The 12,966-nt window shown below is 39.3% G+C and overlaps 1 protein-coding gene and 1 non-coding gene across 5 annotated transcripts in view; both read right to left on the bottom strand.

The window, feature by feature from the left end:
- The window catches only part of NSD2 (nuclear receptor binding SET domain protein 2), a 75,378-nt gene that overhangs the window by 4,332 nt on the left and 58,080 nt on the right, over positions 1-12,966 (bottom strand). For all 4 annotated transcript variants that reach the window (XM_030492816.2, XM_030492819.2, XM_030492817.1 and 1 more), the window contains 12 exons: positions 11,188-11,319; positions 10,079-10,202; positions 8,894-9,094; positions 8,046-8,225; positions 6,870-7,026; positions 5,932-6,137; positions 5,413-5,516; positions 4,887-5,156; positions 4,675-4,791; positions 2,712-2,853; positions 1,911-2,017; positions 314-518 (listed from right to left, as the gene is read on the bottom strand). In XM_030492816.2, coding sequence (XP_030348676.1) covers positions 314-518; positions 1,911-2,017; positions 2,712-2,853; positions 4,675-4,791; positions 4,887-5,156; positions 5,413-5,516; positions 5,932-6,137; positions 6,870-7,026; positions 8,046-8,225; positions 8,894-9,094; positions 10,079-10,202; positions 11,188-11,319 — 1,945 coding nt within the window. The remainder of the gene's footprint in view (positions 1-313; positions 519-1,910; positions 2,018-2,711; positions 2,854-4,674; positions 4,792-4,886; positions 5,157-5,412; positions 5,517-5,931; positions 6,138-6,869; positions 7,027-8,045; positions 8,226-8,893; positions 9,095-10,078; positions 10,203-11,187; positions 11,320-12,966) is intronic.
- Positions 2,988-3,118, bottom strand: LOC115611079. Its single transcript, XR_003992453.1, has one exon.

The following is a 12,966-nucleotide window of genomic DNA, read 5'->3' as shown; positions in this document are numbered from 1 at the left end:
TTGCCTCGTTCCAGATGCTGCTGCTGTTCGTTTGGCTTGAACTCAACTGGCTTCACATATTTCTGACACATAATCTACTTGCTTATGATAGAGTTACAGTGCTCCAACCAGGGATGTACTCAATTACCTACATTAATAAAACAAAAGGCTCATTTTGCCACAGAGGCAGGATGAAGGCCATCATTTTGTCTCCATACTCAAGAAGAGCTCCTACATGATGCACAAATGAAGATCTCACCATAGGAACACAGTGTTTTCAAGCTGACACTCTTGACAAGGTTTCAGCACAAGTTTAAGAGGCAAGTTGACTCACCAAAAGGACGTTTCACCAAACCAAGGCAGGAGAGATGATAAGCTTTAGTACAAGATTTCCTGTCACACAACACCAGCTGGCCTCCATCACCGCAACGGAAACAATCATCTTCAGATTCTTTCTTCCCTTCATTTTTCGTTCTGCGTCTCCGTGTTCTCTTTTTGGTCTTTTTGCCTTTTTCTTCTGAGGCATTAGTGGAAGAATTCTGAAAGAGTTAAGATGCAAATCTGTTAAATGCCAGTTTTGCAAAGGAAAACTATTACACAACCTTGAAAAACTGCTGTCATGCCTGGCAGACCATGCGCATTTTGACCTGGTGCAGGCCTGTCCAGTGCCTCCCCATACCCATCTGTGTTTCAAAAGTCCCACATGACCCTTGTGAAAAGTCATCTTGAAACCAGATCCTGTCCCTGCAATCCCTTCTTAGTGGAAAGCTTTTCCACTTTCTTATCACTGAAGAAAGGTCTTCCAGTTTCCAGTCTAATCTACTTGTGGCTAATTTACACCCGTTTTGTTCTTGCGTGACCAATCACTTCAATATCCATTTTTCTCTTTCAGTTGTGTATATTCATGCTGGTATTACTAAAACCAGTCTCCACTTCTCTTTGAGGAATGGACAGCAGAACTGTAGCTGTGCCCATAATCCTGGAAAGAATATACCAAACCTTATCTCTATTTCAGTCTGACATTCTGCTGCTTGCACTTCGACTTTCCTTCACCAAATCATAAGAAATTCATTCTGGATCCCATTTCAACATTCCTTCCGTCATTCCCTCCCTTTCACCCCCGTAATCAATACCTACTGTCTTTAAAATGAGCCCATTCTACCTACCAATGCAGAGAGCCCTGCAAAACCGAACTGTAACATTTCATTTCCTCTGTCTGTGTAAATTGATCACAAGCTTATGTGAAACCTCGCTGAAGTTTATCCCTTAACAGAAACCAGCTATGGGAATTCTGGAAGCTTTAAGTCCACCATCTGAAGTGCCTTATACTGAGCAGTGTGAAGGACCACATGGACGTGCAGCAGCCTTTCATATTCTCTTGGAAATACACTTGTACCTTCCTTTGCACTCCTATGCCAGCCCTTCAGGAAGCCTCATCAACTTCAGATGGATTACAGGTTTTAAATTAACCTGATACAAATCATACAGGTAATTTCTTGGTGTAATCTGGTACCATTTTTTCTTCATTCAAAAATAACATTTTTTATTCTTCAGTTCAACTATTTCTTTTTTTTTTTTTAACAGATCTTAACAAAATGGTCATGTTTTAAGGCTTAGATGGGTGATATATAAACTGCAATGTCAGAATAATCTCACTGACTATAGTTAGGTGTGTTCCCAAACCCAGTATCTCCCGCTGTACTGTTACAGCATAAAGACATATTCTTTAGTACCAAGGTTATGTTTGTCAAAACAATGTTTCCATCTTCCAGCATGGGAAACAGTAAGCTTTTTCTTCAGAAGACAGCTAGCTCTGTTCAAGCAGCACTGACCCTTATCATAACATACAACTGCTCCACCAACGCATATCCCAGAAGAAAAACAAGGCCAGTAGACAAGACCCTGTCAAAATCTCTTGATCTATTACTTGCCTTTGGTCTGTCCCCAAGAAATCCACTGCAGTTTGGGGCACCACATTTGCAGACTGTTTTCTCATTGCCCAGACAGTCAAGGTTGTAATTAAAAGTCAGCTCTGTCCCTGAGTGAGATAAGACAAACCCTTTCATTATGAAGGACAAGGTAATGAAGTTGATTAAAATTATTACAACAAATACAGGTTTCATTAACTGTTTCATTAACTGCTGATCTATTACCATGGGATTTTCCCCCTCTACTGCTCATAAGCACTGACAATGATTAACTAGATGCCAGTACAGCATGTCTTATGCAATTACATTTTAAAACAGAGGGGTTTGACTTCACAAAACTGTGTCTGGTCTACACACACACCAGTTATATATATACATCTAAATATCTAAACAGCTAGATATAGCTATAGATAGAAGATATATGTATCTCTGTACAGAAACCAGAACATATATACTTTTAAACAACCTCCTACATTTATTCCTTAAGTTTATTATCTTCATTTGAAAAGATGCAGTAGTACTGTCTAAGATCTCCAAAACAAAAGCTACGCTCTACAACACAAAGTGAATGCAAGGATACTAACTAGGGGCTCTCTGATGTTTCCTTAAAGCAAGCAACAAAAAGCAGCCATGGCACTTGCTAACAAGAAACATTAAAGGCAGAACACAAAGCATCTCTTCCATGTGCTGAGTTCTCTACAAGAATATTTGCACTGAACCAGTTAAACCATGACCGTCCTGCTCATAACTGTGCAAAAGGGTTAATTTGGGGAATTAAACCAGATGCAACGTAAGCTGAGGTACCTGCAGGAATATCACACACAGCAAACAGGCCGACACGAGTGTCTCCGTTTACTGTCCACTTGAGAGTTTCACAATTTGGTTGGCAGCTGTGATTCATAAACCGAGAATAGTTTCCTTTGGGGCCAGCATCAATAATCCGGTCCTGGAGATCAAACCAGTAACAGAATGAATGATTTTTCTCTTCACAAAGTAAAAATCCATGAATTATTTCAGTAGTTGCATTCAAAACAGACATGGCTTTGCTATCCGGAAGCACACGAGCAAACCGATGGTACATGTTGTATTGAAAACTGTAGTGTCTCATGTGGCCTGGAATGTGACACTCCCAAAGCAATACCCATGCTCTAGCTCACATCTTCCCAGAACCCATCGCAGCCACATGGCAGGATAAGTGTTCTTGTGAGCACGGTGGTGGAAATGTTAGAGAACCCCCTCCCTAGAGAGAGCCTCAAAACTCAGACTCAGTCCATTTACCTTTTACTTTGCATTCACAAAGCTGTGATGCATTTACAAATACTGAATTTTGTGGTATTTACCAAGTGTCTGCATGATTACCTGCAGAGATTACCCGTTTCTCAACAGCTTTCTTTCCCCAAATCAGCCTAGTTTAAGCAAAAACAAGCTCTTGATAAAGTAAAAAAAATCCCATCCCTACATACAATTGCCTTTTAATTTCTACCTTCACCAAGCGTATCAGACATTAACAAAATAAAGTCTTGAAATAGCCAGAACTGCGTTTCTTTGCAGAGCTGATTAAGAAAGCTTTGCTTCTTTATGAAATATTATTATACTTTCCTTTTAACTAATTTTTATCAGTTAGAATGCACATGTATGATTGTCAAGACTCCATGCATGTACATCCAGCCACTCTAACTGCATGTGCATGGGTATTTCTGTAAGATAGAACCATGATGAGCATTTATTAACATCAGTATGAGCCAAATACATGTTCAGTTCAGCTATTTTATGCACAGCATTAATAAATGTGGTATGTCAGTTTAGTAGAGAGGTGAGAGACTTATGTGTTCAGAGAAACATGGTTTCATGATTCTTAGGTGATAAGTCCTGTGCAGGAACTCCTCTGTTACAGGACTAATGAAAACAATAGCTGTGGAAATACAGAACAGGACAGTCTCGAGCAAAAGAAAGGTGATTAGGACTGAAAGAACATGCAGGACTGACAGACAACTAAGTATCTTTGTGGGTACTGAAGCAGTACAATATATATATATACACACACACACACAATACCCCCACGATATATACAATCAATATCCCCTATTGTCCAGGCTCTCCACTTTCCTCCCCTTCTCAGGAACAAAATCCTCAGAGGCATGCACAGAAAACCACAGACGTGGGATGAATGTGCTGTGTTAATTCATCTGCTGGATTAATTTGCTGCAGAATCAATTTGTGGAGTGCTGGCTGGCTACTAATGCAGATAGATACTGCTTTCAGAACGGAGTATGCACAGAAGCACAAGCCTAGTTTTGCTACGAACAAAGGGACAGATTAGTTGTGAGAAAGATTAAATGCTCGATGTAGGACACAGCTTCACAACTATATTCCACACTACTCTCCAGTGAGAATTTTTGTTGTTGTTGAGATGCTATTAGAATGATTGCTAACAGTAATTCATCTATCATCACTATTTCCTAAAACATCATACTTCCTTTCAAGACTAGGCAGATAAATACTTTTGCTGTACTTGATTTCAAGCAACAAAGCACAATTTATAGACCTGTATACATACTTTATCACATTACGCAGTAAGAACTAATGAGATGCGTTATATATATGTATAAAGAATGGAGCAAGCAGGCACAGAAGATACAACAATGGGAATATATGAAACTGTAGAACATCAAAAGTAGCAGAGTGCTATATCAAGGTGATCAACAGAAGGAAAAGGGATCAAAATAATGCTATATATAAATACTGGAAAAAATGTAAAATACTCTACCTTATCAATAGTAAGCATATAGAAGTGGGTAATATCATTTTCATGTGCATATTTGATTCTTGCCATACATTCCTCTTCATCAATCAGCTCACCAACATACTCATTCACAAATTCTCCCTGAAAGATACCAGGTATCACTAGTAAAGTATATACCAAACCCACAGACAACATCCCAAGTCCCCAGTTCTCTGCTTTGCAGGAACAATTCATACCTTTTTGATGTCCCTCTTGGCGACCAGACCCCAGCCTTTCCCATCGGTTTTGATGATCTTTGTCTCCGGGTACTGTCGTTTTGTAAAGCACTGGTTTTGGCACCGCTCTCCCGCTGGACAAACTTGTGGATGGCATTCGTACATCAGCATCCGATTTAGGCACTCAGAATCGAAGCCACAAGGGTTTTCATCTGTGGGTTTGCAGTTGCACTTGGGAATCTCAGAAATATCAGCAGTATATATCTGCACTTTACCACAAGGTTTATTCACCTGAATAATACATTAAAATAGTTCAAACATCACTTAAAAACACTTGAATTTACTGTAAGAGTTATTACAGTGGTTACTAATTCGTTTGTGCAATGCTGATGTTCCAAAGGAAGCAAACTTCCATCGCCTCACGGCTGTAAAAGCACAATTGCCAGCACATCATTACCACCTCTCCTCCCCACCTCGCCACCCAGCTCTTCCTCTTCAGTGCTGCCTTAGACCTTTGAGTATCCAGTGTAATTTCCTCAGACTTTACCTTAATATGCTTGTATGGTGGAGGTTTACGTTCACTTTCTTGGGTTTCTTTGGCTTCTCGCTGCAGCTTTATTTCTCGAAATCGAGCTTCGGCTTCTTGCAAAGCTAAAACAGATTGTTGTATCAATAGAAAAGGCTCAATCCCATGTGTGTTAAACAAAGAATCACCCTTTTCTTCCTAGTCCTATCATTCAATTTCCTTGCAAACAATGGTTCTGGAGTGTTAATGTTCTCAACGCATATCAACTCTACTCTTTCTGCTTCCCAGTTACACTCATTATTTCCTTTCCAGAAAGTAAAAATCGTCAGAAATAATTCCAATTAGCTGCTAGTCTTTTACAAGCCATGCAAATAATGCTTTCATTCGAAGTTAGTAACAGCGACTGCTGCCCAGGACACCAAACCCATTGTCTTAATCTAATATTGTAAAACAAATGCACAAAACCAGGCCCAAGGCTACGTGTGAAGACAGTAAAGCATGCGTATCACCAGATCGCTCTTGTTTACTCTAGCTATGTACCATTTTTGAAGACTTTTCCAATTCCTTTGATCCCCTGGTATCTACTCCCTCTGTCTCCCTCCATATAAGGGAACACTCGTGCTTGGTGTGTCCAGTAGTAATCCTTAGAACCAAAGAAAAACACAGGAAATTCTCCGATTTCATGCTTCATTTTCTGGATATTTGGGGGAACGTTTTTCGGATGGCAAACTTCTGCAGGCCACCATCTAGCACAGAAGTACAAATAAAACAATACAGCATTTTAGTCAAGCTCTTTCTGCAAGAGCCAGTTTAACAAAATCACCCCGAACAGCAGTAACTGATTATTATTTCCAAGGTTCAAGTGGATTTGGAATCCTTTCCTCCCCCCACTCACTAGGCAATGAGAAGACAGCTCTAGAGTAGGAAAGCCCAACGCTCAAACTGTGGGACTTTGCCAGCCTGCAAGTTGAGCATACACATAAAGCTCCTTGCATCTGGTTAACAAAAACATCATCTTTAACAGGCCTGTAATCACTGTAATTGTCAAAGATCAAGAGACAGCTGATAATAGCTATTAATGCTTCCTAGGATAAACCCCACCCACCTCTCTCTCACTCAAATCTCAATGGAGTGTGAAACACTGACAACCTGAGTGACTTATCTCTCAGCCTGCAAGGTAGTAATTTAGCCAATGACAAGTTATACCAGTTTAATTATTTGAAGAGATCTCTGAAACAAAAGGGGCTGAAGGCTCATACACTGGAAGCAGATGTCAGAAGACTACAAGGAGGCCTGTATGGGTAATGCCTTGTCTGAGAGAACAGTGCAACTTGAAGCTTGCAAGGAGATGAGGTCCCTAGCTTAAAGAGGAATGAGAAATCTGCGTGCAGCAAGGCTGCCCTACAAAAGCAACCAATTGTATGATCCTTAATGAGACATGCCAGTACCGTAAACCAAAATAAATCTGTTCATCAGACCTGTAATTTCCCAGTTTAACCCAAATAATATCCTGGAAATGGAGCTTCTTCCCCGCCCTGCAGTCATTGCAGTACCAGCTCCCATCCGGCATTTCGATGTTTAAGCAGTCTGGGTGAAAGGCTGCAGGACACGACTCGCAGCACAACAAGCTTCCTCCTTCAGAGAGAGAGCAAAAACAAAGGTTGCAAAACATAAAGACAAACATAACACCGGGTTCAAAGCAGTGCAATAGGTTCAGTTAGAAAATAAATGGTTAAACCATGCTGGCCTGCAACTAAGACGTATCCTTTAGTTATGTACAAAACCCAAAAGGTCCTTACTAATCTGAATGCCTGGCAGACTCGGATTACTAATGCATACAAAATAACAAGCAAGCTAGCAATAAAAAAGCCAGAATAATGCACCACAAATTATAATTACTTTGTTTCACTTTAATGGCTAAAATATGCTTAACACAGTTTAATATATATTAATATTTCACTGTATGCAAAATTTCAACAACAACAGATTTCTGTTATGTTTTTTTTCCTGGGGGGGAGAGGGAATGAGGTTGTTAGTTTGTTCCATGAATTATCAAGTGCAAAGTTAGCTGCAGCTTAAAAGCTGCTGTGCTACATGTTAATTTGTTAACAAATCAGGTAAACTTCCACTGCTACAGTTTAACCAGCACTATGTATTTTGTGGGGCTCAGTAAGAAATAGATTTATTGCAAGACATAAACCAAACCACCCTTAATTAGTGGCACTCCCAGCACCAACTAATACTGATTCAATCTGCTGTCTGCTGCTAAACTAAAAGCAACTCTTCAATTATTTATGTTTTAATATTACGTATTAGCAATAAAGAAACACAAAAAAGCTTCAGTACATTGAACACAGGGGGAAAGAACAAAGAAATACTGCTCATTAAGTATCGCTGGTAAAGAATTAAATTGGGCTTCTGGTTGCTGGACAAAGTCCAAGTGAAAACATTCCTTAATAAATCACATCTGCAAAAAAGGATACCCAAAAACTAGAGGCGGCACAAGCTGACCTGAAGTTATTTCAATACCTCACAGATCCCTAAAGAAAGAGATTGCTAATAATTGTCTACAAACAGATCAGTAAAATAGAATTTAAACTGAAGAATAAAACGTTTCGCTGCTGCATTTGTGAAGGAGTTTTCCATGAGTTTACCTTTTGAACACACAAAGCACCAGCTCACATTGACATGCGCGTGATGACTTTTTCCTTTCATGGCAGTGAAATGATTTGTACAAACAATGCTGTTGGAAGCGATGACTGCACATCCCGCAGCAATGCAAACGTCTCCAGCATGGTATGCGACAGGACAGCGAACACAACGCATCATCTTTCCTAGCAAAGCAGAACACTGCCATATTATTTTGGAGCAAAACCGATTTCTTATTTGAGCTAAAACACGGTAGTATTGCCTCAGGTAGGCTATATACACACACAAAAATATATCCATTATGCTTTCACAGTCTGCACATTTGCATTTAGCAACAGTACTGAATTAACAAAAGCTTTTAAAGAACCCTACACTGAGTTTAAAGCACTATAATATTTAAATGTGAAGGCTTTAACTACGCACAGCAGGGTAGACAAGCTTTGCTCATGCAATTTTGTCTACAGATGTTGCCCAAAGCTAAAAATATGCACAGAATCAAACGTCTCCACATCCAGTGAGCCCTGCTGCAGGATTTGTACATTCATAGGTCCTGCCCTTGCTCTGCTCAGCCTGTCTCTCCTCATCATCTAGGCATTCTAGATTTCATTCTCTCTTGAGACAAAAACATGGTTAAATATAGCTAACAGAAAGCTAGCTGAATAAATAGAACACAAAGTAAATACTAATGTTGACCAAAATGTATTCAATTATTATTTTTAAAGGAATCCTGAATCAATCAACAGCCCATGCCTGAAAAACTGCAGCTAGCAGCTATTAAATGGACAGCTTCCTTACCTTAACATACCACAAACAGACTTTATTCATCAGTCATAAAAACGTAAAATGAAACTACCTTTTGAAATCCGTGGATGTGAGGGGTTACTAACATGACAACTTAGGCAGCTGTGCAGAGGACATCGAAACCCCCTGTTCTCAAACACAGTGAGATGGAATTTTTTCACGCAAGCTTCATGGTAGAATTTCCCGCAGTGAGATACGACACAGCGCTTCACATCTGCCTTTCTCTCTTTGCACACAAAACAGGTATGCACACCTAGTGGCAAAAGTAATGAAAATAATGTAACTGATCTGTCATCCAAACGTGAATTTAAAATGCTTCTGTTGGTTTTGTTATGCACGAGGGAGGGTTTTGTTTTTAAACAAACTCAAATCCTATTATTTGATGCAGCAACCTATTTAACTCTTTCGTGTTAAATACTCATCTGCTCAGATAAAATAAAGTCACAGTGCAAACCCATTGCAGTTAACATGTACACGATGCCCAAAGCCTCATCAATGTTTTACATCCTTATTTATAAGCCTCAGTACATGAGCAAAACTGTATTTTTTGTTTTTTTTTATTAAACCAATGAACCAGGATGATGGGTTGTCTATGAGCCTGTGAAATTTGAAGCAGGTCCACAAACCAAGGACAAGCATCCTCTAATCTTCTCTCTGGACCACTTGGAACAGCTTTATTTTGAAGCAGCCTTGTTCCAGCAAGGTTTACGGCGTGTACTGAGATGAGCTTATGAGCAAGAACGCAAACCTTTTATGTAAAGTTTTATGATTAAGAACTTCCAAGCAGTTATTATAGGATTAAAAGCAGATGAAATTAATAGCAATAAAGTAGTCTTTTAATAGGAAAAGCAGAAGATCGATATAGACACACAAAGGGCTGAAAAAGGACTTAAACATTTCACTTGCTGCTTTTTTTCCTAGGATTTCTTAGTTCTTTGTGACAGACTTTATAAATCTCATCTGTAATTGTACTCAGAGAGCAAATATTCAGCAGTTTTTAAGGCAATGGAATTCAGACCAAATGAGCCAAGTTGCAAGAGGTTCTCATTGAAAACAGTGTGAGCTTTCTAAAACATGGCACACTCAATAGCACTGCATGAACTCCCACCCTGTCAAGCACCAAAGGGTAAGTATGGTTTCTCCCAGGATACATGCTCTGTATAGGAGAATTTTCTAGAACAATGTATAGGGAAACTATAACTATTTCTTTTAAATTAATATAAAGGGACGGACTTGCCTGATGTACATTCGCTACATATGAATTTTCCTGCTGGTCTTCCAGAGAGCCCAAGGCAGCTTACATGGAAAGCTCGATAGCAAAGTCCTTCACACAGTAGGAGATCACCTGTTTTTTCACACAGCTTTTACAACACAAAGGCATTGAATGTTAAAGAAAAGTTCATATGTGGAAAAAACTGTTTTCTTTATTCCTTTTTATATATTGCTCCTCAAAATCTCTTTTCCCGTTGTTGAAATCAAATAATAGAGTCATTAAGCCTCTAGAAATATCACTCATAGAACCACGGTTCATGAGTAAATACAAACTGACAGAAAAAAAAGGAAAAGAAACAAAGCTTTAAGAAATTTTCCCTGAGCACACTGATGCATCTGGGTAGGGTTAAAAAGCATCCTTATTTTCCTTTTCCTCGGCAAAAGGAAACTAATCTAGGTGGCACAATGATACTTCCATGTCTGAGTGGTTAGCAGTGACACATGCATAACTAAAAATGAACCGAACAACAATGCTGGCAGAATTTAAGGGATTAGCCAACATGTAAAAATAGATACAACCTCATCATCGCTACAAGACATGAAAATACAGCTGCGTGCCCGGTCTAGTGGAAACAAATTTGATCTGTCCATTTGTATTGTGTTATCATTTCATAATCCAAGAACTCTTCTAGAATAGTTTGAGAAAGGTTTTTGCTTTCAATTAGCACGCCACACGCATGCTGCTAGCAATGCATGGCTGTAACCTCTGCTGCATGCAGAAGCACAGGACCCACTGGGCTTTACTTCCTCCTCTTTATTAATGGATAAGCGAGCAGCTCTTCTCAGTCATTGAACTAGTTACCTGGCAACACTCACACACTTACTCTGAGGTACAAATTATGCTTATCTTAGAGATGTGGAAACCCAAGCAGAAAGGAGAAGTCACTTATTGGAGGTCCAGAAAAAGAAATAATTAGGAATGGAGAATTCCAATTACTGGCATGGCACTCTCATCACTAACAGACATATCAGACGATAAACCTGTTTCTGGCTTAATGTTGCATTTTCATATTTAAAAAGCCCTTTTCTAGGAAGCCTCAGGAAACATTCACTGCCCCAGCTGACATCTCTCACCTGACACACATATTCTTTTTTTGTTCCTGCTCCTCGCTCAGATTTTTTGGATGATATAGACACTTCAGTCTGAGTTTCATCAGCACTTTCATAGGGAGACTCTGAGCGCTCATCTCCTTGGCCATCGGAGATCTGAAGATTAAACACACGTGTTAGAGAAAGCAGCCATGTAGGGTCAATTCTGTACAGAACATCAACTGAAGGAAGCAAACAGACTGCAACTCAGACTAGCTGATTCAGGCACACTCTTTGGGTTTTGTTTCCCCCACCTTTAAAAAATGCTTGATTAAAACCAGAGTATGCATTTGTGGAAGTCACAACTGTAACAACCATCCTCAGCAACTCAAAAGCAGCCAAAACAAAACACAAAAACCTTTTAATACGGCGTTTTATTTATAGTCAGTTCTGTAATACAGTTAGCTGTTAGCCAGTAACACAGGGATATCTTCAAACCCCTTGATTAAAGTTTGAATATGTGTTTTATGAGAGTAACAGTTAATTTTAGAAACTTGATAAACTTTAAGCTGCATATGAAAGTCTCTGACCCAAATATTCTCCCAGAAAGTGGGAACGGTATATGGAAGAGAGGAAAAAAGAAAAAAGTGGCTATCTCAATATGTTTAAGGAGCATTATAGCCAACAATGAATTCAAAATACCACAAAAGATAGCCCTGGAATGGATAAATCTTAAGTAACAGATCTAGATGTATTAAAGATGGAGGATTCCTGTAAAATACTCATAATTTACTTTATAAAAACCCCAAACAATCCAAAGTAACGTATTCAAAAGAAAATATATGTCAGTTTTCAGTGCAATAGAATTTAGGGAGGGGGTGGACAACTGAGTCATTTGTCTTATCTCACGTTACACCAGAAGATGCAGAATTTCATGTTGTTGCCCCCAGACAGTACTCACTGAGTTGTGTTCCATTAAGTACATTCTCCAAGAGAGCATCGCAATTTGAAATTGCAAAAGAAACCTGTCACTTCTCTTCAGGCTTGTTCTAATGATTATTTATTCACACAGACCACCAAAAATACTGCCTCATGTCCACTTTGAGTTGTCTAACTGCATCTCACAGTAGATGATGCTTTCTCTCAGCCCTCTGAAAGCAAACATTTTCCTCCTCTGGAAGCACGCTGCAATGAAGCCTGCTTCAATCCTTTTTGGTAAGTCAGAACACCCTCTAATTTTCTCCTGAAGGAACTTTTTCCAGCATCAAGAGAATTTTGGTGGGTTTTCTCTAAACCTCAGTTGTACCTTAAAAAGGCTGTTGAAAAATCAGGCATGAGAACTGGAGGCAACAGCCCATCAGAAGGCTCTTGAGTACAATATCCAAAGCAAACCAACATGCTACTCTTCCTCACCACATCTGTTCCACTGTATAAGGATCTCCCTAAGTCTTTACAATACAGCCCTGGAAGTCCTTGTAAACTGCCATGGAACTCAAAAGTTCATTTTGGCAATAGCTGTTTGTCAGGATACAGACACCCTGCTTTATATGAAGAATTTGCTCTGTTTTCAGACACACAATCTCATATTTATCAACAGTAGAATGTATTTTACCAAGAATGGCGCAGCTTACCAAGTAATGGAGACAGCTACACTCAACCCCCCTATCAGCCAATCTCCTTTCATGTGAACATTTATTAGAAGTGATTTATCTTGAAATCAGAGAGAAAAAATGTAAACCCGAATCAGGCCTGGCATTAGTCTTCACAAAATCCCTTTAGAAACACTGGTTTTGAGCAATTACTTCTCACTATTGCTGCCAGCTA

The sequence above is a fragment of the Strigops habroptila genome, chromosome 7 (assembly GCF_004027225.2).
Source record: "Strigops habroptila isolate Jane chromosome 7, bStrHab1.2.pri, whole genome shotgun sequence".
NCBI classification, from domain to species: Eukaryota; Metazoa; Chordata; class Aves; order Psittaciformes; family Psittacidae; genus Strigops; species Strigops habroptila.
The sequence above is the reverse complement of the archived record's forward strand: the minus strand, read 5'-3'. Positions and strand labels throughout refer to the sequence as shown.